This window comes from Pectinophora gossypiella, chromosome 24 (assembly GCF_024362695.1).
Source record: "Pectinophora gossypiella chromosome 24, ilPecGoss1.1, whole genome shotgun sequence".
NCBI lineage: Eukaryota > Metazoa > Arthropoda > Insecta > Lepidoptera > Gelechiidae > Pectinophora > Pectinophora gossypiella.
The window spans coordinates 1,582,284-1,609,884 of NC_065427.1; the positions used below are offsets into that span (position 1 = coordinate 1,582,284).

Sequence of the window (27,601 nt, forward strand, 5' to 3'; positions counted from 1 at the left end):
ATTTTATTGTATGTTACCATATTCATAAAATTAATTTACCATAAATTAAATGAAGTTAATTTAAAAATATTTAAATTTTCTAAATGCAATGGCTGGCCCCGGTACTTGCAGACACCTCTTAATTTTATTTTAAGTTATGCCGAAAAGTGTGTGTAAAGTCGGGCAATCACAGTTACACAGTCACAGTCACAGTTATGGTAGTCGCAGAAGCTGAGCATCGGTGGATTCTAATACAAAAATTACATTACATAACATAAACAGCTTTTATACGTCCCGCTGGGCACAGATCTTCCCTCAATCAACCGGAAGGAGTATGGAGCATGTTCCACCACGCTGCTGCCACTGTGGGTTGGTGGGAGATGTTTTTATGACTAATAGCCGGAACCAATGGCTTAACGGGCCCTCCGAAGCACGAAATCATTTTACTTTATCAAGCAATCAGGTAATTCAAGCCTGAAAAATCCTTACCAAAAAAAAAGGATAGTCTCACAAAGTGATTTCAACAATGTCCCCATGGGGAATCGAATTCGGACCTCCAGATCGTGAGCCTAGCGCTCTAACCACTAGACCACTGAGGCTGTTGTTAATAATATGCACCCGAATTATATCCATTTTGATTTATTCAGCTTTTTGTAGTAGATTATCTTATCAAATATTTTCTTACTGTTTTATACAGTGCTATGAAAAATGTTAATAAAATCGTGTTAGAACAGAAGCAGGAGAAGAGTAGACTTTCTAAATAAATTTATATTTTTTCATGTTTGAACCTCGTGTTGCTCTTAAAGTGTGGTGGCAAATGTGCTTTCCAAAAATATTGATGAACTATCATATTTTAACATGCGATTTATTATTCTGATTTTGGGATTAGGAGTTGAAGTGAGTTGTCTTATTTATGACTTCTGGCTCTGCCCACACTGATAAAGATACGGATACGTGTAACTTTATGCGTTATGTCTTCATATTAGGTTACACTTGGAATCGTCAATTTTCTCATAACTTATTTTATTATCCTACTTCCCTCCGGAAGGAACTGCTTCCTTTTTACCCTTTACCCTTACCTATATTATGTTTTTTTCATCTGGTATTATGGTCCTGTAAAAAAGAGATGCAAATATACTTCTTCTCTTTCTCACATTAAAATTACTGCCATCTATTGGGATTACGTAGTATCTCGTACCAAAAATATTGCTATTGTGAAAATACCGCAATTACGTGATTGCCAGTTTTTGCCATCATTTTAGTTAATTTACTCTGAAGTACCCGGTTGTAATTTGTTAATTTGATAAGTTTTCTATAACTAATATTTTTCTGTACGTACTAAATAATTTACATGTAAAACAATATTAAAAAATAATTATTTTTTTAAATTCTTGCAGCGCCATCTTTTGTCAGGTAGAGTAAAAACAAAGTTCTTCCGTCAAAAGAAACGGAAAAACACGAGTGGTGCGTCGCCTCAGTAGATATCAGCTGAATTATTCGGCTAAAATGCCCTGGCACGGGCATACGTAGTCGTCGGTCCGCCATTACGACGCAGCCGAGACACGTTCGTCGTATTTAGTTAAATATTTTGGTTTATAAATGAGTAATAACGCTCATGATCTAAGTAATCGACTTCTGAATGCGTTGGATAACAATTACAATGTAAGTTTTCGAGTTTTGAAGATTGGAAGGCTGATAAGCAAGAGTTGGAGATATGAGAACAGTCCACACGAGCCCGTGACACCCGATTCGATAGCGATTTAGCCAGTTAGAGAGTCGCGCCAGCTATTCTAGACGTTGTATTCCCATGATGGAGAGTAGAGGAAGCAATAAAGTTGTGTGCCCGGGCCGGAGTGTCGTGTCCGGGAAGAAAATGTGTGTGTGGATACGTGCGCGGTGTGACCGCGGTGCAGGGGGCCACTGACGTCGCCGTCGCCCGCTCCCTCCGCCCCTAGTGCCGTAGTGCCAAATGTTTTGCAATGTGAAAGTACGGAATTGTGCCACGCGTGACCTTTCCCGTAGATTTTCGTCTGGTTTGGTCGCGATGCTGCGCTGCATGAGGTTTGGTTTTTTGTACCTTTTGACCTTAGCGAGTAGAGATGTGACAGAACCTCGTGGAACCAACGATATTGTTCGCACTGTATTATCCCGAGTTTGCTGTGTGCCATTCCATTTTTGGTTGTGCAACAGCAGGTCGCTTGATCAGTTCTAGTTTTCGCAATGATTTAGCGTGCTCTTGTCACTCGCTGGATTTCGCCCTTGTTGCTAAGGCCTTCTTTAAGGTGTGAACTGTACCCATGTTTCCTCATTTAGGATATAATTAGGGCAATCATAGTCATTCCGCACACTTATGTATTAGTGAAGGAATTATTTGTATTCTATATGAAATTATTTGCATTTCAAGTCATATCCATAAATAGCTTAGTGCAAAAAAAATACCACTTGGCACTTTTTTATACATATTCACCAAATATATCTTTATCTAGACATAACAACATAACACTATATTAAAAGAGAAAACACTCTTAACCTGAAAAGCTTTCAAACAACTTTGATACATAGCGACTCATGAAACGCTGGTTTGCAATAAAACACCATATGGCTGATTAAGTTAGGTTAGACTCTACATAATCACCCTAGCGTTACCTCATATGTAACAGGGTCGGCTTAACTAACCGGAAGATAGATAGAATTTGATCAAGTTTTTACAGAAGTTACAGCCTGTCTGACCTTCCAACCTGATGGGAAAACCAGCCCAAATACAGATTATGTTGCATACCTACCGGGTGTAATAAGGGTGTCCTTACGATGTTTTCCTTCACTGCTAAGTTGGGTTATACTCTCTTTACACTAAACACCTATAAACAAAAATTAAAGAATAGGTATGTAGGTATGTTACAATACAGTACAGTATGTTGAAGATGAATAACCTCCGTAAGGTTAGTTTTTCTGGTCAAGCATATTTCATTCTTTATGGTAATGACACTTTGAGATACTTTATACTAGAAGTATTGATTAATATAAATTGACAGTCTTTCTATAGATATTTTATATAGAGATATTCTTTATAAACAAGCTTAACATAAAAGTACCTAGGCACTGGGTTCCTTAACATACAGCCTTAGAATACTCTGCTGCCTATGGTATGGTATAGCTGCAGATTCACATTGCTATACAGTAATATGGTCATAGAAAAGTTATAGATACCTATGGAAGTAATCACATAATACAGAGTACAAAAAGGCATGGTTTCTTAGTTCATCTTGCAATAGATGTACTTCTGAATACCCCAACTGGAAATGCAGTTGTGGCCGTCCATGGTCATAGCAAATATTTCCACTTTGTTATACAAAAACCAAGTTTTCTACGTTGCAGAGGCTAAACTGATCTATCGTTCACCTAGAGCTTTGTAAGGGGAATCCCACATACCATATTTACAGTTACAGGAAAGACCCAATTAACCTGAACAATATTCTTGTGTGCGTTTGGACATTATTAACATGATCATTACTAAAACTGTGTGGTATAAGGACTTATGATTAAAAAATATATATTAGTCGAACCATTCTCACAGATTGCAGGGTTAGGGGATTTTCACAGGGTTTAAGTTCAAACATAGCATACCTACTAGGTATAACTGGATTAAGAGTATTGTATGCCATTAGCTAAACATAATATTCACTGTTTCACCTGTATTACAAGGACACAAAAGCTAGAATGTTCCTTTGAAAAACACTAACAATTATTAAATTGATATCTGTTATCACAACAGAAGATTATTGCTATCAATTACATGTTTATGTATATATGGTAGTAAGTAGGTAGTGTCGTATTTTTGTTTTAATCAGATTTAACAAGAAATACACATGAGTAGGTACAATGGTTGTACAGTCATTAGCAATATCATGTACTTACTTTAGAACCCTGTCACACTATCATATTTACTTACATTAATGATATTTACAGTTTAATTGGCAAAAAGTTAATGTGACATGATTTCAAAGTGTATACATATTTTATTAGTACTTGTGACCATACTTCCTACATGATTTATGTTAAATTATATACAGTAGTAGTACAAAAATATATGTTATAGTATGTGGCACAAACCTGTCGGTACTCATTTACTAACTAAAAGCCAACTAAGACAATGTAGCTAATTATTACTGAAATAATTTTTTGATTCGGTTTGTTAGTTCTATGTATATGCCAAAATATCTACATATTTACCAATACCTAAGGTTTCGACAGCATCATATGATGATCAATCAATATCCAAAAAATACTTTTATTGGCAGGACAAAAGATCTAAATTAAACTACGAAATTAAATATGATGAATGTAGTCATAACTTGCCAACTTGAGCTCAGCCCGAGGACTTGAAACACCTCTTCACTCAATCCCAAGTTAATTTATTTAATCTCTAATCATTTAAACCCACATTATTATATAGGTACCCATCGTAAGCTTTAAGTATATGAAACATCATCATTTTTGATAACAGAATTTATAATTGGAAATGCATTCCAAAATTCAGTCTTTGCAATCACAATAGTAGGAAATGGCAGTTTATTTTTTCATTTCTACTTGAATGAATTGATTGTTAGGCCGTAAAATCGTAGTACATACTATAAACTGTATGCGGCAATAACTATGTTTCTTTAGGAAATGTGTATAGGACCATAATTGAATCTGGTATTGTTAATATGGAATTTGTGGGGCTGGAAATATTCAAATATACAAGTTAGTTTCTTATTTTCATATCTGTTAGTTTATATGTTCAACAGTTGAAGTTTTTACTCGTAACAGGGTCATTCGTTTCCTATTTTAAAAACATTCTGCTTATTTTATTTGGGTCTCATTCTTAAATATTCAAATATGCGAGTGATTTTTTTTATATCTGGTAATTTACATGTTCAACAGTTGAAGTATTTACTCTTTACAGCAGGTCATTCAATTCCTATTTTTAAAACTTTTGCATATTTTACGTTTATTCGGGTCTCTTTTATATTGTCCTCTTTGGTCAGTAAACTTAGCAGTTGCAAGGTTGTTGTGTTCATCTAGCACTTTTGATTGCTTCCATCTCATTCATTCCGTTCATATATAGTTAGTTTGTGTATCTTAGTTTTACAGTTTAGCTCCTTCGTATTGGCAGTAATATTCTTAATCTTATTTTTTTTTATTTAATACTATGGCAGTCCTCTGTCTAGGCATTTAAGGTATACAATAAAATAAGTATGAAATCTCGCGAAGAGAAAGTTTAATCGGAAAAGTCTGACTCAGACAGGAGTCGTACCCGCAGCTCTTGTCAATCCGAGACGAGCGTGTTACCATCACACTACCGAATCCTCATTCCGTTCGTGCGAATTTTACTATCTAAATCGTCATTCATCACACCATCACTAATTTAAGAGCCATGCTCTTGTCAGTGTAGCATTCTCCATTCTTGTCTATCAAAGGCCAATTCCTTCACTTCCTTATAACACCTTTTCCTTCCTTCCTTTCCTTCTCTTTGATCTGTTCCATGTAAGCTCTTCTTGGTCTTCCCCTTCCTCTCTTTCTTATTTATCGTCATTACGTCGACGATTTTTTTCGATTTAATTTATTAGATTCCCTAAGCTTGGGTGAGTGCTATAAAAAAAATAAGTACGAAATGTAAATTGTTCTACTTGTATACATTTCAGGTTGTCGACATGCATACTGTCAATGAAATCATATCCATTTTGGAGAAAATCAATATCACAAAAGAGTTGTTGGAGGTGAGTAATATTTTCCTTAAAAATTATACATATACTTACCTAAGCTTTTCATGAAGCACGTAACATAGGAAGGTGTATACAGGATGTTAGTGACGTCGTAATGATAACTTTGACTTGACTGAAACTTTTTAATTATCACGTTAAAGCTGTACAACGCTATCTATATTGTTTTTGGTGAGCGTAGCATGCAATGTCCCTCGTTAAATGAAATTGAGGTTTTCTTGAAGAAAATCACGTCGCTTTTCACTATTAGGCGCGTATGTCATCATCATCAGCCCATTAACGTCCCCACTGCTGGGGCACGGGCCTTCCGTATGGATGGATAATGAGATTGGGCCTTAAACCACCACGCTGGCCCAGTGCGGATTGGTGGTTATTAACGACTGCTAATGCAGCCGGGACCAACGGCTTAACGTGCCTTCCGAAGCACGGAGGAGCTCGAGATGAAAACTTTTTTTTTTGTGGTCACCCATCCTATGACCGGCCTCTGCGAAAGTTGCTTTACTTCAACAATCGCAGACCGAGCGCGTTTACCGCTGCGCCACCGAGCTCCTCACACATTAGGCGCGTATGTACACATTTAGAATTGTGAGCTACTCCTACAAAAACAGAATAACAGCCCATCCTAATATTCTGGCCAGGCCGCTCATGGATGAGCACACGCAACTAAGACTAAGAAGGAGGCTGCCGCAGGATCTAGCCAACTAAGGCCTAAAATAAGAAGCGACACTGGTCGCTTACCTAAAATGATACCTATACACAAGGGAGAAAAAAATGTACACATAAGCACATACATAAACCGACGCCCTTAAGTCCCCAATAGGGTGGACAGAGCTAGAAGTAATCAGAAATCAACTGTTGATACGTATTATGAAGACCTAAGATGGATGTGATGAACCTTGGTTTTACATTAGTAGGTATGTTTATTGGCCTCCGTGGTGTAGTGGTTGAGCGTTATGCTCACGATCCAGAGGTTCTGGCTTCGAATCCCGGTGGGGACATTTCGCCGAGAAACACCTCCTTATCCTTAGTTTGGTTGAGAAATTACAGGCTGATCATCTGATTGTCCAAAAGTAAGATGATCCGTGCTTCGAAAGGCATGTAAACCCGTTAGTCCCGGTTGCTACTTACTGATGTAAGTACGTAATTGTTACATGAGTCATGTCAGGGGCCTTTGGCGGCTCAATAATAATGGGTAAAAAGGTTGATGATGTTGCTAATCTACCTCACAACCAACACGATAGAAGAAGAGATAGACTTATGTTTGTTTAAAACAAATACCTATAGGTTAGTACTTATTATAGTGTTTGACTTGGATTCACGTTACATGAAAGCTTCTCATAACCGTTTCTTATCTTGTGCCACTCGGGTTCCAAGGCCACAGTGTAGCTCTAATTTCTAAACAATACACCTTCCTATTCGTCATTTTAAAATTTAAAATACACCACAGTCTATAATCAAAAAAGAAACAAGTTATGGGTTCACCGTTTTACCTTGTCTATGGTCTTAAAGCTCAAAGTACTTAATCCAAACCCCACTCTTGGACTATTGTGTCTGGAAATCTATTGTAGTAGTAACCCTGACACCAGGTTTGGTGAGGTTGGTCGTTGACCTTACAACCCTCTCAAGGGAAGATCTATTGTGACTGGCCCGCACTTCATACAAAAATCTCCATTTACCTACTTCTTATCAAAAAGATCGATAAGAAAGAGATTTTTTTATTTTATTTTATTTATTTATATTTACCGTAATTAAGCAACGTTACCACTTGTTAGTTGTTAGTCACGAGAAAAGAAACTTAGAAACTATGTTAGGAGGAAGTAATAATAAGAAATACACCCTAACAACATTGTTTAACTTGATAGTCGGTTGGCACACTAGACACAACTAATCACGACTGCCTCATTGAAACCCCCATGAAGTGTTTTAGCGCAGGCGAGTCATACCTAGCAGCATTTTGCTAATATGGATGAGGTCTTTTTCCTTATCATGGCAAAGAAGTCGTCCGTTCAATTTTCAGCAAACTTGGCAGATGCTGAGCAGATTTAAAAAAGACTTGAATTTTCTAACACACGTCGATCAGTTATATAGCCGATAATACTGTGACGTCATAGTTCATTACGAACTCTTGTAAGCGTTTAGCGTTTTTTTTTTGCAGTAGTAGCGAAATATGTTATTCATTGATAAATCTTGTTCATTCATTGTTAGAACGATGTTGAACGGGACTTAAGCATGGATAATCCATACTAATCGGCACCTATTCTATTATAAATGTGAAACTTACTCTGTTGCCTTTTGAAGCCTAAACTGCTCAACCGATTTTAATGAAAATTGGCACATCGAATCCTGGCCAAATGAACCGATATATATATACACTAGCGACCCGCCCCGGCGGGTCGGGTGCAATGCTGAGGAAAAAATGAAATTATTTACGAAATCACATTAAAAACCTCAAAAGTAACAGTATTTCTCCACTATTTAATGAATGTTATTATCATATAAACCTTCCTCTTGAATCACTCTAGCTATTTAAAAAACCGCATCAAAATCCGTTGCGTAGTTTTAAAGATTTAAGCGTACATAGGGATATAGGGACAGAAAAAGCGACTTTGTTTTATACTATGTAGTGATTGTAAAACGGCCCGTACGCCAGACGCATAAAAATGGCGCATACAAACTTTTCAGGCTACGTTCCCAAAAAATACAGATGGCGGTGTTCAGATTTAACGTAATAATGTTATGTATATTCAAATCAAATCAAATATCCTTGCTTACGAACAAAACATAGAAACATTTAGCAACAGTACAAATGGACGGCCTTATATTCTGTTTTTTTTGACGTGACTTATTGTAGATTTGCCGCAGATGGCATTAACTACTTGGCCGGACAAATGGGGAGCGCTGAAGGCTCTCACCCGGTACAACGCGAACAACAGGCCTGTGGGTGCCCAGTTGCTTATATTCTGTATGTTTTATAGAACAGAATAGAAATTGTTTATTTATTATTATTTATTTATGTAATCGTTAACAATTTTTTTTTTTTTAATTATAAAAGGACGCCACACACAAAGACAAGACAATAACATCACTTAAATATTTCACATAACAATTACAAAAAAGATAGAAGGATGTTCATTAGAATGATCATAAGGTGGTGGTGGACGTATTGATAAAAGGGCCTCACTCAGCACAAGTCGCAGCGTGAACCACGACGCTGGTGTTATGTGGACCCTGTTGGGTGAGGCACGGACGTTGTGTTTCATAAATATGCGTGTTTATGTATAATTGTTGAGGAGCTCGGTGGCGCAGCGGTAAACGCGCTCGGTCTGCGATTGTTGAAGTTAAGCAACTTTCGCAAAGGCCGGTCATAGGATGGGTGACCACAAAAAAAAGTTTTCATCTCGAGCTCCTCCGTGCTTCGGAAGGCACGTTAAGCCGTTGGTCCCGGCTGCATTAGCAGTCGTTAATAACCATCAATCCGCACTGGGCCCGCGTGATGGTTTAAGGCCCGATCTCCCTATCCATCCATAGGGAAGGCCCGTCGCCCGTGCCCCAGCAGTGGGGACGTTAATGGGCTGATGATGATGTATAATTGTATCTGTGTTAATATATTTATGTGAACTTGTAATTTCAGACCACCCGACTGGGAAAGCATGTGAACGAGCTCAGACGCAAAACCTCAGACCCGACCCTCGCCAGGCGCGCCAAGGTCCTGGTGAAGCGGTGGCGGGACCTCGTCATACCTACACGCGCCTCACCTGCACATACTGGTAATATCACGTTTAAATTCAGTCGTTGTTGTTCGCGGCTCCTCGCTAAGTCCACTTTTTCACCAGGGCTAAGACGAAGCCGATTCAGATTGGAGCAAATCGAACATCAATTTGATTCTGTCGTGCCGCGTAAGCAGCCAAGATGGCGATTCCCGATTCGTGACGTCACATGAAGTTCGGCAAGCAGTTCGGACACTTCATACAAAAAACCTCGTTTTACACAGACACGTTATCGTACATAAGCATCTGTGTGTGTGACGTCGGACGCCTTACGGTAGAAGACTAAAGTATGACTGGGGGGGGTTTTTAAATCGAGCTCAGCTGTTGCTGTTCTACACGTAGTATTATTCCTTAGGCCCACGGTGTATTTTAAACGCGCAGACTACGCGCATAATAAAAGAAAGAAAGAAAATACAAAGGATAGAATTACGCGCGTATACGCGATTCAAAAGTGCGAATACGCTTGTATCATCAATGTAAACGCAACAATCAGTATCTACAGCGCCGAAGACGCGCGTATCTTCTGTGCGTTTAAAAAATAGGCCGTAGTGAGAGTAAATATATCGTAAATATATTTTGTAACCAAGCTCGCTCCAAGCTCGAATCGGTGCGGGGAAGAGTGTCCCTTCTATGTGTAGGCAAATAATATTAGCATATAAGCTTACGCCCATATTCAAATAGGGGTAGTCAGGGGTACATGCATTACAAGATGAACTAATCACCCACACTTCGCCGAGCTCTAGTGTCAGGCTTACTATTGAACCACCAAAGGCTCCTGACGTGGCTCATGTAAATACGATTAGTAATAATTACGATTTCCCCTCAGGATCAAACCGATCATCAGCGGAGCGGACGGTACGTCGGCTCGGCGGGACACCGCTGACGTCACCAGCACTCTCTCTATCACGGGTAAGCTAAGAACCCTACTACGGTCACGAGCATTAATATGTATACACTTTGGTACCATGTCACATTAACTTTTTTGACAAATTGAACTGTAAGTCTCACCAAATGTCAAATATGTTAGTGCGACAGAGTCCTAAAGTGGGTACATTATATTGCTCATGACTGTACACACTCCAGGGCTGGCGAAACTTTTTACATCATCATTTTTTTAACCTACTTCAAAAAAGAAGGATGTTATCAATTTGTATGTTATGTTTATGTATGTAATATTGTTGGAATTGCACAACATTCGTACATGTGGGCTCCTAAACACGTGTAACAAATTACACAGGTGTATGTAAATTATTGCCGCCGATTTCAGAATTAGATTCTAACATTCATTTCAACAAATATGATTACTTACTTTTTTATTGGACAGTTTTTGAAGTCGGTTTATTGTTTTATAATTACTTTCGTTCATTTTGCATGTTACATTGTGTCCCTATAAGAGCTGTAAAATAACCATAATCATTTTTTGTATTGTAAGTAAATTTTGATAATTTATCATTAGGTATCATCTTTTAAAACACATAATACCGGGTCACGGGACTACACGGGACGACATGCCATGAGTTGTCCCGTGATCATGGCACTTGCAACAGTGTCGAAATATCGGGAGTCTCATATCCCTGATAATAACGCGGTAAGAACCCGGTATTATGTGTTTTAATTATGATAATAACCGCGTAAACCTATATTTATATATTTTAACCTAAAATATGATTAATAGTTAGTGGGCTCTTTTTTCCGCATTTAGACCCTAAGATGGCCCATTATGCGTGCTAAAAAATATGCCTAATAATGTTCGTGTAATAATTGTGTGACGCCATACTGCGCTCTCTTACTCTTCTGGCTTAAATAGATTGAAGTGACCCCCTCCGGCAGGGAGGAGCACGGTGGCGCAGCGGTATACGCGCTCGGTCTGCGATTGTTGAAGTTAAGCAACTTTCGCAAAGGCCGGTCATAGGATGGGTGACCACAAAAAAAAAGTTTTCATCCCGAGCTCCTCCGTGTTTCGGACGGCACGTTAAGCCGTTGGTCCCGGCTGCATTAGCAATCGTTAATAACCACCAATTCGCAGTGGGCCCGCGTGGTGGTTTAAGGCCCGATCTCCCTATCCATCCATAGGGAAGGCCCGTGCCCCAGCAGTGGGGACGTTAATGGGCTGGTGATGATGATGATGACCCCTTCCGGGGGTGAGCCATCAAGCTCGATGTGAGGCGGAGAGTGTCCCTTCTATGCGTAATATAACTATTTATTCTATAACCGTAGCCATTAGTAATATAATACCTAACGTGCCATACGTTTTCAGCAAGTGGTGAGCCCAGCAGTGCCCAGCCCGCGACCGCCGTCCAGGCCAGGTAAACATACACCTTACACTATTACAATAGTGCTATAGCAATTGTATTTGATAAACTGATGGACGGAATGGTAGTTAGGTACAAGACAGAGGAATTGCAAAGATGGAAAGTACATATTGAAGAAATTCATCTATAAAAACAATATTTCAATTTGACAGTTGGACAATGCAGAAAATGACAGTTGTAACTAAAAGTAAAATTGATGTCTGCCGGAATCAGCACCATAGTCGTTACATTGCTTGAGCCATGTCAGGGGCCTTTGGTGGCTCACACACTACAGCAACCCTGACAATCAGGGTTATCAACAGGTCATTGACCTCACGACCAGTGCTATTCTTGGTAACGTTCCCAGCAGTAAAAAGGCACAATACTTAAGTATAAAGAGCTTTCTTACGTAACTTTTAGAGCCGTGGTAGCCCAGTTGGTAGCACTCTTGCCTCTCACTTTGAGGTCGCAGGTTCGAATCCAGCACACGCCTAAACCAATGATTGTCGAATTTGTTTTCGAATTCATGTTTGGATCATAAATGATTATCACGTGCTCGGCGGTGAAGGAAAACATCGTGAGGAAACCCGCATTCCCGAGAAATGCATTTTCGGAGGTATGTGACCTAACCTGTATTGGGATGGTTTTCCCTTCGTGGGTTGGAAGGCAGGCGCTTTTGTAAAAAAAACCGGACCTGTGAAATCGTCAGGTTAGGTAAGCGGACCCTATGAAAAACGTGATAGATAAATAAATAATAAGCTTACTTAACATACACATTTTCAATTTTACATGGTTCTACATTGTTTCTAAAATATAATAAACCATCGTATCCTAAGCTAAGTTCTTACTTGAGACTTGTGTTATAGGATACGAAGATAGATATGCTAGGGAGATGATGTTAAATACGTAACTTTTAGGCAGATAAGATCAGAGTACAAGAAAGAACAATTTGAAAAAGAAAAGCAGCCAGGGTCCTTATTAAAGGGTTTATACAACGGAAACATTCGCACTTTACACGGCCCACACGAGAGAAGGAAAAGCACCATTGTGTCGTAGCCCTTAGAACATGTATGCTTATATTTGCGTGTTGTTATAGCGTGGGGTGGCTACGAGTCGGACTCGCAGGACGTGATCCTGGTGGACGACGACCCCCCCGCGCCACCCGCGCCCGCCCCCGCCCCCGCGCCTGCGCTCAGCAACACCTGGAAACCCACTACACCTCGTGAGTACTACATAACAGTCTTCTAAGAATCGTAGCAGAGAGAATGGATGGCCCATTCTGGAAACACTGGGTTATGACCCACGTGTTACCTATACGCCGTGTGGCCAAGTAATGTCATTTAATTTAATATACTGAGTCGAGTAAGCGGAAGCGGTCAGGTACGCAGGATATATTAAGGTGCGCAGACGTTCGCGCAAAACGCAGGCGCACACACTCGTCTTACCCCTCCTTGCTTCAGTGGAACGGAAAACCGATACGACTGAAGGAGAGGTCAGAATATACTAACATAGTTCGTAAGTCTCTATTGTTTTACTAACATAATATGGATGCAGAATCTGAAATAAATATTTTATTATTATTATAACATAAACAAAAAATAATAATGTTTTGTGAATTTGTGTGCAATAAAGTGTTTTATTATTATTATAAACAGCCTATATACGTCCAACTGCTGGGCCCAGATCCTTAATCAACCGGAGGGGGTATGGAATATTCTCTACCACGCTAGTCCCCTGCGGGTTGCTGGAGTTGTTTTACGGCTAATAGCTGGGCTTAATGTGCCCCGAAGCACGGAATCATTTTACTTTTTCGGATAATCAGGTGATTCAAGCCTGCAATGTCCTTACCAAAGGGCAGTCTCACAGTGAGAGTTAAACTGGCGTTTATATTTTATAAAGATTTTTATCATCATCATCAGCCCATTAACGTCCCTACTGCTGGGGCACGGGCCTTCCCTACGGATGGATAGGGAGATCGGGCCTTAAACCATCACGCGGGCTCAGTGCGGATTAACGACTGTTAATGCAGCCGGGACTACCACCTACCTACCGGGGCTTAACATGCCTTCCGAAGCACGGAGGAGCTCGAAATGAAAACTTTTTTTTGTGGTCATCCATCCTAAGACCGGCCTTTGCGAAAGTTGCTTAACTTCAACAATCGCAGACCGAGCGCGTTTACCGCTGCGCCACCGAGCTCTAAACATTTTTACAAATACGTAATATTTGTAATTTTAGCTGTCAAAAGGCCGCCGTCCCCGGAACCTGTACACGATGAAAAGAAATCGAAACGAGACAAAAAACCGAAGAAAAGAAGGTAACATATACATAATACAAATTTTCTCACAATTGGATAGTTTCCTAAGTCTAAGATAAATATTGAATAAAATTCTGATTACTAAATAAAGACAGATCTACAGGTGTCAAAAAACGTTTTCTTTTTTCTATTTAACTTGTTTATGAGTTGTAATAAAGAGAAATGTAATAGTAAGTCCGACATTTTGTCACATATTCCATAGTAAATTCGTGTTTTGACGTTTAGTAAAAAGTAATTGATTCGACTAGTTTCTATTTTCTTAATTTCCCTCAGCAATCATTGCATCCTCTGAGACGACGCACTGAGCCGAGGTTCGCGCCGAACTGGGCACCCTCAGGCCTGTTGTCTTAAATTTTGTACCGGGTGAGAGCCCTCAGCGCTCCCCATTTCTCCGGCCAAGTAATTAATACCATCAGCGGCAAATCCGAAATAAAAGTTTGAATTTCGCTGCGGTCGTTTTCTGAGTAACAGAAAAGGATAGAAGCATAGGAAAGTGCGGTTCCGTGCTGCACAGATGGGTTTCGAACCTAACAGCCAGTTTTGGTACACCTACAAAAAAAAAGTAAAATTCTTCAAAATCTCAAAAGCACGATATCTAATCCTGTCTTCATACTGTAGGGGTCACAGCCGCGCAGGCTCAGGCACGGAGACGACGACACCGGCGCCTCCGCCCCCCGCCCCGGCGTCCGCCCCCGCGGCCGCGGCGCCGCCCCCGGCCGCGTGGAGCGCCCGCAACGGGTCCCACGAGCGACGCCGGAACGGATGTCGACGGGACCCTATCGATCCTTACGCTGCGCTTGTCAATAGGATACCTGCTGCTGGCTCCAAGAAGGTAAGACGTAGTCCAGTCATGAGCAATATCATGTATCCACTTTAGAACCCTGTCGCCGTTTAGGCGCAGAATGTCCAATTCGCAAAATGTCCAGTTCGCAAAACGTCCAATTCGCAGAATGTCCAGTTCGCAAATGGTCCAATTCGCAAAATGTCCAGTTCGCAAATTGTCCAATTCGCAGAATGTCCAATATTCATCGTAACGTGATTAATTTACTAATTAAAAAAGTTGGGTTCTAATGCTAAGTCAAGTTATAAGTATATACATATAAGTGGTCCACTGATTGTAATTTTAAACCTACAGGACTCTCTCCTTTAAATCAACAGGACTTTAAAAGAGTCAAACTTTTTAGGGAACTGTTATACAAACGTGACATCAAATACAAAGAAACCACGAGAAAATTGGAAAATAATTAGGCAGATTTTTTTTGAAAATTTGAATTGTATTGACATTTAGATATAATAACAGTTCCCTAAAAAGTTTGACTCTTTTAAAGTCCTGTTGATTTAAAGGAGAGACTCCTGTAGGTTTAAAATTACAATCAGTGGACCACTTATATGTATATACTTATAACTTGACTTAGCATTAGAACCCAACTTTTTTAATTAGTAAATTAATCACGTTACGATGAATATTGGACATTCTGCGAATTGGACAATTTGCGAACTGGACATTTTGCGAATTGGACCATTTGCGAACTGGACATTCTGCGAATTGGACGTTTTGCGAACTGGACATTTTGCGAATTGGACATTCTGCGCCTAAACGCCTGTCGCACTATCATATTTGATATTTAATGAGACTTACGGGTTAATTTGTCAAAAAATTAATGTGACATGGTATCAAAGTGTATACATATTAGTACTCGTGCTGTACATCGTTAGTCTCATCAGCTGCCAAACAACCCTGCAGGGTCTACGCGCCACCCGCGCCGCGACTGCACTATCGGCGACTTCGACTAATAAACGCAGCGGATGCTATCTACGCAGATAAATGTCGCACGGCTATTGGTCTAAGCCCTCTAATATGATTCATATAGAGACATACATATACGTATAGAGGCGGAGATGGAAGCCATCGGTTCCGAAATGCAGAACGGAAGGTGCAAGTCACATGCAGTAACTGACAGTACTATTCTACGGCGTTGAAATTACTCTGGGCGCCATCCTTTTCGCGTTAGACTGAGTACTGCGAGGTGGAAGGCAAGAGGGAAACCACTGCCTTATTTTTCCCTAAAAAAACTAGCATGGAGAATGCTACACCGACAAGAGCGTGACTCTTAAATTAATGATGATAACATACATACCCATTCCTTGCCAGATATGTTTAAGTCCCATGTAATAGCCATTAGCCGGGCACAGTATACATCAATTTTTAACATATAAATTATGACATTCCAGGTTCGAACAACAAAAGAGCTCCTCAAGGAAATCCAGTCCCGCGGCAGTGTCCAGGTGCCGTCCCCAGGGTCCGCTGGCTCGCAGGACGACGACGTCGTGGTGGTCGAGGACACTGACTGTAAGGACCACCATATACACGGTGTTAGTGACACCCTTAACGGCCTCTGTGGTCCAATGGTTGAGCGTTGGACTCACGATCCGGAGGCCCTGGGTTCAAATCCCGGTGGGGACATATCACAAAAATCACTTTGTGGTCCCTAGTTTGGTTAGGACATTACAGGCTGATCACCTGATTGTCCGAAAGTAAGATGATCCGTGCTTCGGAAGTAACGTTAAGCCGTTGGTCCCGGTTATTACTTACTGATGTAAGTAAGCAGTCGTTACATGAGCCATGTCGGGGGCCTCTGGCGGCTCAATAGTAACCCTGACACCAGGGTTGATGAGGCTGGTATTCCACCTCACAACCCACACGATAAGAAGAAGTGACACCCTACCCAATTCTGATGAGGATGATTAAGACCATTATTCTGAGTTGGTATCAAATAGATCTGAAAATTCATGACAATTTGTGTTTCTTTAAATTATTTTCAGTCCCATACTTTTGCGACGGAAAAACCACTTGATATCAACTCTTCGAATCACCCCTCAAAGATACATGACTATACTGAAATTTCCATGAGATTCATCACGTTTACTGTTCGATTTTACACTGTTACATCGTTTTGATAATAAAGGGGGATTGGAATTTACAAAGCTTATAGGAAAATAACTTTGTGTTTGGCGCAAGGCGCCATCGACACTCACTGACATTAGACATCTATTTAAAAATTAACTTTTCGAATAACGCGTGATGATGAAATGCCTCAAAGAGGTCGCACCTTCACAGTACCGTAGATAAAACGCGTCATACAAATATACGACGAAAACTTACGCTAAACTTAGCTATATTTCATACGCAGCGGTATACAGATTTAATAAAATCGTCAAAAGTTACGTAGGTACGGTCGGTATCTTAGCATCTATAGCGCGCGGTGTTTTGTAACGCGGTCGGGTTATACAAACTACGGAATGTCAGAGCATGCATCGCTATTTCTGCTGTAACTTTTCGCCCCAATTTTTGATGTTCAATCTGTGGTACTTATATATCAATAGTGAGGACGAACAGCATTTCCATTTCTAGACCTACTTAGGAAGAAATTGAATGCATAATTAATTAAGCGCCTGTCGCGATAAGGGCCCTGTTGATTTGGATTATCGCCTATTTATTTATTTATTTACATATTCAAACACATTAGCACAACAGGCCAGGCCCAATTCGATAATGCTTAATGCAATCCAATTACAATCATAGAAATTTATAGTGCGTATTAAACTTAATAATAATGATGTTAAAAACCTCGTGTTTGCCTGTCCCCAGCGTACCCCGTCCGAGTGGACTCGCCGCTGCGCAACGGCGGCGGGTCGCGGCCCCCCTCCCCTATGCCGCCGTCCCCGCCGCCCGCCGCGCCGCTGCCGCCGCTGGAGGACGAGCGGCCCGTGGTGGACTGCACCTGCGGGAAGGACGAGGAGGACGCCGCGTGCCCCGCGGCCGCGCGGCTCGGGGTGCTGCCCTACCACGTGCTCGCCCTGCACCACGCCTACCTCCCCGGCGTCAACGGCACGCGGGCCCCCACGCACCCGCACCAGTTCGCCGTCCGCAAGCTCACGGACCCCGAACGGCCCGACCTCTTCACTTCCGTCGTCCCGCTGTACAAGTACTCGGATTACGCGGACGACTATGTCGTGAAGAACATGTCGCGGGTGCCGCTGTGCACGCACCTGCCGTGGACGGAGTTCGCGCCCCCCCCCCCCGACCCGCCGCCGCCGCCCTCGCCGCCCCCTCTACGGCCGTACCCCGTCGACACCGACGACGTGAAACAAGAAATAGAGGACGAAGAAAGTCAAGACAGCAGAAGCGGCGACGATGTGAAAAGTGACATACCCGAACTGAAAAAGGAAGTGAAAGTGGAATATAAGTGCTCTATAGAACCCGAAATAGTGTCCCTCCCGAACTTGGAGCCGAGCGAGAGACTGAAAGCGCCGCTGCTGTCCACCGAGGACGCGACGCAGTTCGGCGAGGGCGCGCCCGTGCCGATGGACGTCGCGGACGAGTTCAAGTGTGAGCAGCGGGACCACCGGACGGTCGAACGGACGAAAGTCGAGCTCGACGGGAGGACTCTGTACGCGTTGTGTGAGACGGCGTTGACGTCGGTGCCGTACACGTACGCGCAGACGTCGCAGGCGCCCGTGGTGACGCTGCCGCGAGAGGTGGAGGGCGCCGCGGACGGGCCGCAGGTGCTGCAGGCGGCGCTGGGCGCGGCCGCGGCCGACTCGCCCGTGGACCAGCTGGGCCGCCCGCCGCGCCCGCACCAATTCACCGAGTGGCACGAGTGCGCCAAGCTCGGCGACCTCATCGCGCTGCCGTACGTCGTCATCGACTGACGCGTCCCTGTGATACTCCCTCGTGCTAAGTCAGTGATGAAGTGCCAAATTGTCGGGGGCTCGCGCGCTTGTATGTCCAACGACTGGCTCCGCAGCCGGTTACACCTTGTTTGTGTCTTGAAAGTCATCATTTAGAAAGTCTAGCGACCTATTTTTTACATTCTTGCCGTGTTTACTTATGAATTTCATTTTTCAACTTCAAGTTGAAGTAACATTGCATTTATTTCGTATATAAAGTCTTAAGATGTAACAAACTTGCGAGTAAAGACATACAAGATTCGTGTGGCCCCTACGGTCCGAGGACGCCCGACCAAAGCTTCCGATGTCTCACAATGTTCCAAGTGTCCTTACATAGTGTTTAAGGGTAACTCGTGTATATAAGAGTGTTAGACTAAGTGCTCGAATATGTACATACAGTGAGTAAGTTAGTGAATGTAGATAGAACTGAAACAATAATGGTGCGCGATGGAACAGTGTTCTAGAAATTCGATCCAGGATTAAAGGTAAGGCAGGCTTGGCAACTTTTCCTTTTAAAAAGGTCAAATATATCCTCCATACTTTTGCGTTAATATACTCAGAATGACTTTCCTTTGAATGGTCTACTATTTCAGTTTAATAACACCTGTTTTAAAATTCTTTCAAAACTCACCCTATCTTACTTTTGTCTTTTACTCAACTTCAGTCGAAAGAATAGTATAATTCGATATCTATCATTTGTACAAAAAGTACATTAAGGAATGTACAAAAATAACTAATATATAAAATATTATTTATTGTCTTTGTAAGGGCTAAAAGTTGCTAAGTGTGTCCGTTATACAGAATTTTAGTTTATGGAACCGTTTCTAGTACGTACAAGTTGATAAGGGTTGCATTTGAGGCATGCGCGGCGAATGAGATATAACTGTTTCAACTGAAATAAAAAAGTTATAAAAGAAATAGACCTGAAGAATGGTTTACTCGTTTAGTCTATTTCAGAGATGCTTTTCGGAGATTTAGATTTTTATATGTAAATCATCACGAACAGTAATTGTCGGAGATTTACTTTGACTCATACTCTTCTATAAAACTACTTTTAGAATGTCTTCCATATTGGAAGGAGTTTCAATCGTTTTCCTCCTCATTGGTCTTGCAAGCACCATGCGCGCCCTCTGCCGACTGTGAGGTACATCGACCGCGGGCTCGCACCACTCGCCGTGCACACGCTTTTAAATTTTTAAAAGATTTATTTGTCGTATATTTGTTGTACCACATCTGTCAATACTTCATCACACTTCCCTATGCTTCTAGCCTTCTATCTTTGGAACTGCACGCCTCGTCGATTCAGCCGTGTGCGGTCGCTTTCTCTCGCTCTAGCAAATGACGGTTCTGACTAAGAGAAAAGGATGGCATAGGAAAGTGCTGTGTATGAGGTACTGGCATGGTTCAACCGTAACATTTAGTCACGCGTCCACTTCATCGTGTTTTAGTCATATATTTATTTTTAATTTCTTTTAGGCGAAAAAAATTCTAAACCGGTGGATCCAGTTGTGATATTATTGTACTGCGAACGATTCCAAAAGCTCGATAAACTTTACTGTGTTATTTCTACACTGCTACTATTCGATCCACCAAAAAAATATTTGTATAAGAAATTTTCCAAGACAAAAATCTCTTAGACTGTTTCATGTTGAGTTATCTTGTTACCGAATGTGATTTATAAAGAGAAAATTAGGTAATTAATAATAGGAGTTCCAATTGTATATTATACATATATATTGCTATATCGAGTCAGAATATCAGATGTGAGGTAATTTATAATATCCTGCAACGTTTAACGTATGACCACTGTACAATTATCAATGTTTGATTAAATACTTAAAATTAATTAAGTTCCGGCTTATAGGTGCACTCTCACTTCACTATGAAGTCGTAATGTGCGTTGCACTGTAAAGTGTGTCTATAAGCTAGATACTGTTGAGCAGAAGCAGGTAGCCTGGTTTGACAGGGCGGTTTCAGTAGAAGGTACTACCAACATTATTCGTACAAAATTATAATAATTAATACGCCAATGGCGCCAATATTGACACGAGATTATGCCATTGTGTAGATGTCCACCATTTGATATTGAGAGTAACCTTTTTCCCGAAACTGTTCTTATATAAAACTACAAGTTACAATGGGAGTTTTCTTCATCTATACCAAATATAATTCGTAGATATGATGATTTAGACCTAAAAATATCAGTTCAGAGATTCCCGAGAATTCATCATTATCCATTATCACCTACCGTTATCCCGTTTCTCACGGGGTCTAACTCGAAGATTCGACAGTTTCGGTTGTTTTCTAACAATGTTTAGCAAATGCGTTTTTGTCTTTTGTAGTTATATGATATATCGGACCACAATTACCATAAATCTTCCGTTTTAAATTGGCATCTGCGAAGTCTGCAGGACAACCGCGGCGCGGCGCGAATTATATCGAGGGCTTCGACCAATAGAAGCAGCGTATACTATCTACGTAGATAAACATCGGACGGCTATTGGTCGAAGCTCGCGGTTCCCTTATCGCGAGAGCAGGTGGCTCTTGTATAAATTGAAACTGCCTATGAGATTCAAAATTAAACTCCAGTTTTTTTTATCGTCACCATAATGCCGCATTTTATATGCAGACTAACAAACTAACCAAACTAAAAACACACAACAAACAAAAAACAAACTATCCAAACTTGGCCTGTCAAACTATGCTCGCTAATCTTAGGATTTGGGTGTGTTTACCACAACTTAGCGGTCAACTGCTTTTCTACTATATTTTTTTACATAAATGGCAACACATTAACCTATACAGTGTTGCTAGTAAGCTTTATACTACTAGTTTATAAAATGGACTCTGATACCCAATCATGAAATTATATTTTTCCAATTCTCAATTGGGTTTGGACCAATGTTTGTATTTGAACTTGGAAAATTATAGTTTTATGTATTGGTTTCGCATTGTTTGTTTTAGAAATGGACCATTTTGTCGTAAGCGCTTTGGAAAATCACCAGGCTCGATTTGTTACAATTAATTTCAATCCAGGGTAAAATTTTACACCACATATTTTATCTGGATTGAGACTAGCATGTCTATTACGATGTTTTGTTAACAAAAATCACATTTGGGTTTTTTAAAAGCGCTTACGTGGTTTTCGCTATAAGGCGAACTTTTGTCCCATTCACAGGGATCTTAGATTAAAGTAGTACATATTACTTTAACACTGTCCATAATGAAGACTATTTTTCGCTACAGTAGTGTTAAACATACCCGTAGATAGTACGAAACGATTGTCAATAAAGTCGGGCGCTCGTCATGTGGTGTGGCCACGGAATGGAAGAAAAAGGTTGGAAGGCCCTAGGGAGCGCTCCACTAACGCCATACAAGCAAATAGTTCATACTTCAACTTTGCACTCCACTCGTCCGCAACCTTTACGACGCACGGAGCTTCGCGATAATATACTAAAAGGTCGGCTTGTGTGTTGTAACCTGCAGGGCAAAAAGTCAATTATCAAGTATCATGCAAGGAGATCCCTCCTTATCACAGGAAAGCTAAAAAAACCTAGGCAGAAAAAAATACTTTCGTAACCAGTAACTTACGAAATGTAGAAATAAAATTGCTGCCTATCACATAAAATATACATTGCCGGTAAAGTGGCTATAAAATTTAAGCAGTAGAGTTGTCGTGGTTTTCTGTTTGCAGGAGTAGTAGTAAAAGAGAGTAGGGTTGAACCGGCGACAGCGGTTCTCATACAAAATTAGGTCCTTCCCAACCTCTTTCCTCTATACCGTGGGTGTGGCCCACAGAATGTTGTATTGTGACTGTTTTTGTTAAGTGATGGTAAATGTTGGTGTGGGCTTTGGCTAACTCAGTGGATCTGTTCTTACTCATTGGAGTTATCACAAAATGTAAACTATAAAACTACTATTTAGTATTTTTTTGGGTTATAAAATAGCAACACTGTTTTGACTACGCGATGTGATTGGAGCGTTTTGTTTTAGTGTTGCCAATTTAAGTTGAAAAATTACAAAATAGTTCTATGTGTGATTTTACTATAAGAGATGATTGTAAATTGTTTCATTCTGTTGTTTTTGTTTATTATCCAATCAATATCATGATTTGTGAGTAAAATAACTCATTAACCGTTTGAAAAGTAAGTTCACAATTTACTAAAATCAATATAAACTTGACGCGTTTTGTTATTGTTAAGTTTTTGTTGTATTTATATTGTTTCAAGTTATTATCGTCCTTGAGTTGCTTTGAATTTTATTTTTCATTAGGTTTATATTGCAAAGGGTTTACTTATGATGATTTTAGAAAGATATGGTGCTGATTCTGGCGGCCAAACTTATTAATTTTATGTGCAGCTCTAAAAATAGTGCCGTTGACTTCACTTCACTTACGATAAGTGCAAGAAAGGGATGGAGCTATTATTAGAACTATCGTACCGAAGTTTAGAGCGACAAGGATCTTTTGACGCGTGGCCTAAATCGGAACTAATGTCGCAGTCTAAAAACTGCCTAATTCGTTGTTATAAGTTGAGATGGTTCATACTGGCACATTATACATATACTTGTATTGAAACTCCACCGATTCTTACCCGTTATCCTTGCCGACCTAAAAACTGCCAGATTCAGTACTATTGTAAGGGTAGATCCACTGATTATAGCTGATGCATCGAAGGCCTTAGCGAGGGCGACCCGAGTGAGCTTGTAAGGAACGTGCAGACTGCCTTGTTGGACGAGTAAATTTTGGTAAAATATAAAAGCAAAATATATGTGTTTTTATTACGACTCTCTTGTTTTATTTCGCAAATGACACCGTGTGGCTTTGGCGCGGTTGATTGGACGTTCAATTGTGACGTGTTGTTTGTTAAGCGCAGTTTTAACTAAGACAGTTGGCTGTCATTGACATCGTAACGAAAACTTTTTGTGTGATGCTATTCAACACGACCACTGATGATTATCTTAATTCAAATACGGTACATATTCATTAAAAAAGAAGTACTTTTATGTACTCCACAATTTAAATTGTGTACTCTCATACATTTGCTATTATAACACATATGCCGTGGACGTGCTAGTTGGAAACTTCCTGGCACGACCACTATAGATTTTAGGTTTTTATATATGATGAAAAATGATGTAGATTTAATTGTACGTCATTCTATTGTAAATTTTGAGCAATATTTAACCCGTTATAAAGCGATTTTGGTTTTGTGGAACATCTAGGACAATGTTATCGACGCCATTATTATTTCTACGTAGGTAAAACTAAATAAAATTACATTTTGTAGCTGTACATACGTATGACGATTTATTTTTATATAAGGTAGGAAAGAGACTATTATTCCGTTAATAAAATTTATTAAATATAATAATAAAATTACAATTCATTTATACACAATTGCATTGTCTGTCTGTCACGAAGGCACATATATTCACTTATAACTACGTCATTAATGGCACAATGTTAGTTTGAATGTATTGATTCTTTAATAATTATTATTTTAGTCCCTCTCAAACTTTTGACTATAATTTAGAACAAAAATAATCGAATGACAATTCATTAACCTTCATCAATATAATTTAGTTTAAGAACTTGACTAAGAATACTAAATACCGTGGTTTTCATGTTTAATTCGAATATGGCAAGAACATTAAGAAGCTTTTTTGCCTTTTAGTAGGTCCAGGATTCGAATCCTGGCGTGGATATATCACAAAAATCACTTTGTGATCCTTATGGTTAGGTCATTGCTGGTTGATCATCGAATTGTCCGAAAGGTGGCGAAAGTAAAATGATCCGTGCTTCGGAAGCCACGTAAAGCATTCGGTTCCAGCTACTACATGAGTCTAGCAGCTCAATATGAACTATGATACCTTGATGAGGGTGGTCATTGATCCCACAATCGCGACCCACATGACAGAAGAAGTTGTATAGAAAATATTTATATATTTTTAAAAAATAATCCTTCGTATTTTAAAATACGGGTTCCAATTGGTTAGGGTTGGCATGACTGAAAACAGAACGACATATTATGGACAAATGATCGTTTTTTTTGACGTGACTTATTGTATATTTGCCGCAGATGGCATTAACTACTTGGCCGGACAAATGGGGAGCGCTGAAGGCTCTCAAGGACAAATGGCCGCCGACCTCCGGGATGGAGATGGCACCTGAAGAAGACGAAGAATAGGGATCCTTCTTAAGCTTCTGGCGAGTACACCTAAATAAGTAAAATTTCCACCAGTTCAGTAAATCACATCTTGAAGTCTTCATAAAATGAATATACAAGATTAAAGAACTGATAACGTACAATGAAACCTACGTACAAAATATTCCAAATCAAGTACTGAGGGTCTAAAAAGGCCATATTGAAGTAATTCATAAAAAAAATATTGCAATTTGACTTGCGCAAGTAAAAGTGCGCAATGTCAACAACATAAGCGTTTACCGCTGCGCCACCGAGCTCCTCACCTCCTCACGGTCACGAGTACTAATATGTATACCCTTTGAAACCGTGTCACATTAAGTTTTTTGAGAAATTACACCGTAAGTCTAATTAAAAGTCAAATATGATAGTGCGACAGGGTTCTAAAGTGGGTACATAATATTGCTCAATCATGACTGTACATCCATTGCAAGATGAACTTAGTATCCACACTTCGTGATAACAAATACGTCAAATAGGTTTTTTTTTAAATGTAGATTAATTACTTCAATTTGGCCTTTTCAGCCCCCTGAATATGAATATTATATTCGAGATTCTCTGTTAGATAATGTTACTCGCAAGTTAGAAGTTAGCCGATAGAACTTGCAAGCTCTCACATACTTAATTCTATGAAAAAGTAATGAGACTCATAGATAATTAGTCTTAAAATTAACATTTACAACTTTTAAATGGCACTATGGTAATAAATTACATAAAACATAAAACCGTAATGAAATCATTATTGCAAGTGGCGCCAAAATCACGTATAAAATACGCCTAGCGGACAAATATTGTATTACTAATGGCGCCACTAGCAAACGGTTTTTGAGCGAGTATAACTTCTAATTTTAAAATTCTGTTTAAGATATCATAAAACGAAAAACTGCACTAATAAATAACATTGAATTTTCGGCAAGTTTTCCACTATTATTTAATTTTATTAGACAGAAATTTTAAAATAAGTAACTGAAACATTTTAGCATTTTCATTTCCCAAATTTTGTACCATTGTTGCTGCCATTTTCCAGACTAAAAAACTTAATTTATTTCCCTGATCTTTCAAGGTTATATCTTCATGGTCATTCAAAGTCAATTACATGATGACGCAAGGCATGGCGCAGCAGAGCGGCAAGCAGATGGGGACGGCTGTCTTCTTCTCCGAATGCTTTTCCTTGCTCTTTGATCCTGATTCGTACTCGTACATACCTCGGCCGGAGGCGTACGCGCCACCGCCTTGCATCGCCTGAAAACAAGACGGTTTTGTTAATAACTATGAAGATAAAGATAAAATATCCATAAGTATGTCTGTTATCCACGAAATTAGAAAGTTAAACGAAGGAAAATCAACGTAACGTAACCTGGAAATTACCTCATAGTAGGTACATATGCAAATTTCGAACGATCTCTTATAAATATGAAGATGAATTTCAAAGAGAATTTATTTAAATACCTAAAATTTCGATAGCTAACCTTGAAAGTCATAATATGTAGACGGGTAACTAAACATTACAATTTAGAATTTTATGTTACAAGTAAACGTAACGTAAGTAAACGTAATAATCCTTCACAAAACTTTTTTTATATGTAGTTTCTAATAATAAGTAAAAAGAACAGTTATTTAAATAGGAAGTTGTCAATAGCTTCAGACCCAGAATAAACCTAAAGAAAATAGGAAGGGTTTATATTTTTTATTGTTAGGTTCTCTAGATCTTCAAGTAGTGGCAAAAAGGTGTAGAGCTCATTTGGCTTAGTTCTTCTTCTTCTATCGTGTGGGTTGTGAGGTGGATTACCAACCCCATCAACCCTGGTGTCTGGGTTACTATTGAGCCGCCAAAGGCCCTTGCCGTAGCTCATATAACGACTTCGTTTATATGACGAAAAAAAAACACATTTACCGAATGGTGTGGCTACACTTACGCCATCTATTGTCGCCGAGCTAGGGTCCCAACGAAGACTGAACCACAAAGTTGGAGGATGCAATTCGTAGTAAGTATCTCTACTGTTGATTGACTTTTACAAGCAAGATACTCACGCTAGCGGAGTACCCCTCGCTCTTAGCGAAGGGCACGTGTCCAGGCGGGTAGTAGACGGCCGGGCCGGCGACGTTCTTGCTGCCGGCGACCGGGGCCGGCTTCACGGCCGTGTCCTGGGTGGACCGCTCGTGGGTCACATGCACCTTACGCTGTACCACGCCGTCTGGTTGGGTCGGGAAGCGCTGTGGGATATGAAATTGTTGAATATGTTGTTGTTCGATCTGGAGGTCCGGGTTCGATTCCCGATGGGGACATTGTCGAAATCACTTTGTGAGACTGTCCTTTGTTTGGTAAGGACTTTTCAGGCTTGAATCACCTGATTGTCCGAAAAAGTAAGATGATTCCGTGTTTCGGAGGGCACGTTAAGCCGTTGGTCCCGGCTATTAGCCGTAAAAACACCTCCACCAACCCGCATTGGAGCAGCGTGGTGGAGTATGCTCCATACCCCTTCCGGTTGATTGAGGGGAGGCCTGTGCCCAGCAATGGGGCGTATATAGGCTGTTTATGTTTATGTAAGTATGT

At 40.3% G+C, this 27,601-nt stretch overlaps 2 protein-coding genes across 3 annotated transcripts in view; one reads left to right on the top strand and one right to left on the bottom strand.

Moving 5' to 3' along the window:
- Positions 1–1,490: 1,490 nt before the first annotated feature.
- LOC126377846 (uncharacterized) lies at positions 1,491–23,629 on the top strand. Of its 2 annotated transcripts, none has more exons than XM_050025822.1 (10): positions 1,491–1,641; positions 5,664–5,738; positions 9,373–9,508; positions 10,335–10,417; positions 11,766–11,814; positions 12,896–13,021; positions 14,035–14,113; positions 14,732–14,945; positions 16,346–16,463; positions 17,763–23,629. In XM_050025822.1, the coding sequence occupies exons 1-10, from the start codon at positions 1,579–1,581 to the stop codon at positions 18,824–18,826; spliced, it is 2,007 nt and encodes a 668-aa protein (XP_049881779.1). In that variant the 5' UTR covers positions 1,491–1,578; the 3' UTR covers positions 18,827–23,629. The 2 variants fall into 2 exon arrangements, with proteins under 2 accessions (XP_049881779.1, XP_049881780.1); XM_050025823.1 differs by lacking the exon at positions 1,491–1,641 and adding an exon at positions 1,687–2,040.
- Positions 23,630–24,182: 553 nt separating this feature from the next.
- LOC126377864 (proteoglycan 4) overlaps positions 24,183–27,601 on the bottom strand; it is a 46,442-nt gene continuing 43,023 nt past the window's right edge. The window contains exons 13-14 of the mRNA XM_050025871.1: positions 27,079–27,261; positions 24,183–26,289 (exon numbers count right to left, since the gene is read on the bottom strand). Of these exons, the coding sequence (XP_049881828.1) occupies positions 26,140–26,289; positions 27,079–27,261 (333 nt within the window). The 3' untranslated portion in view covers positions 24,183–26,139. The remainder of the gene's footprint in view (positions 26,290–27,078; positions 27,262–27,601) is intronic.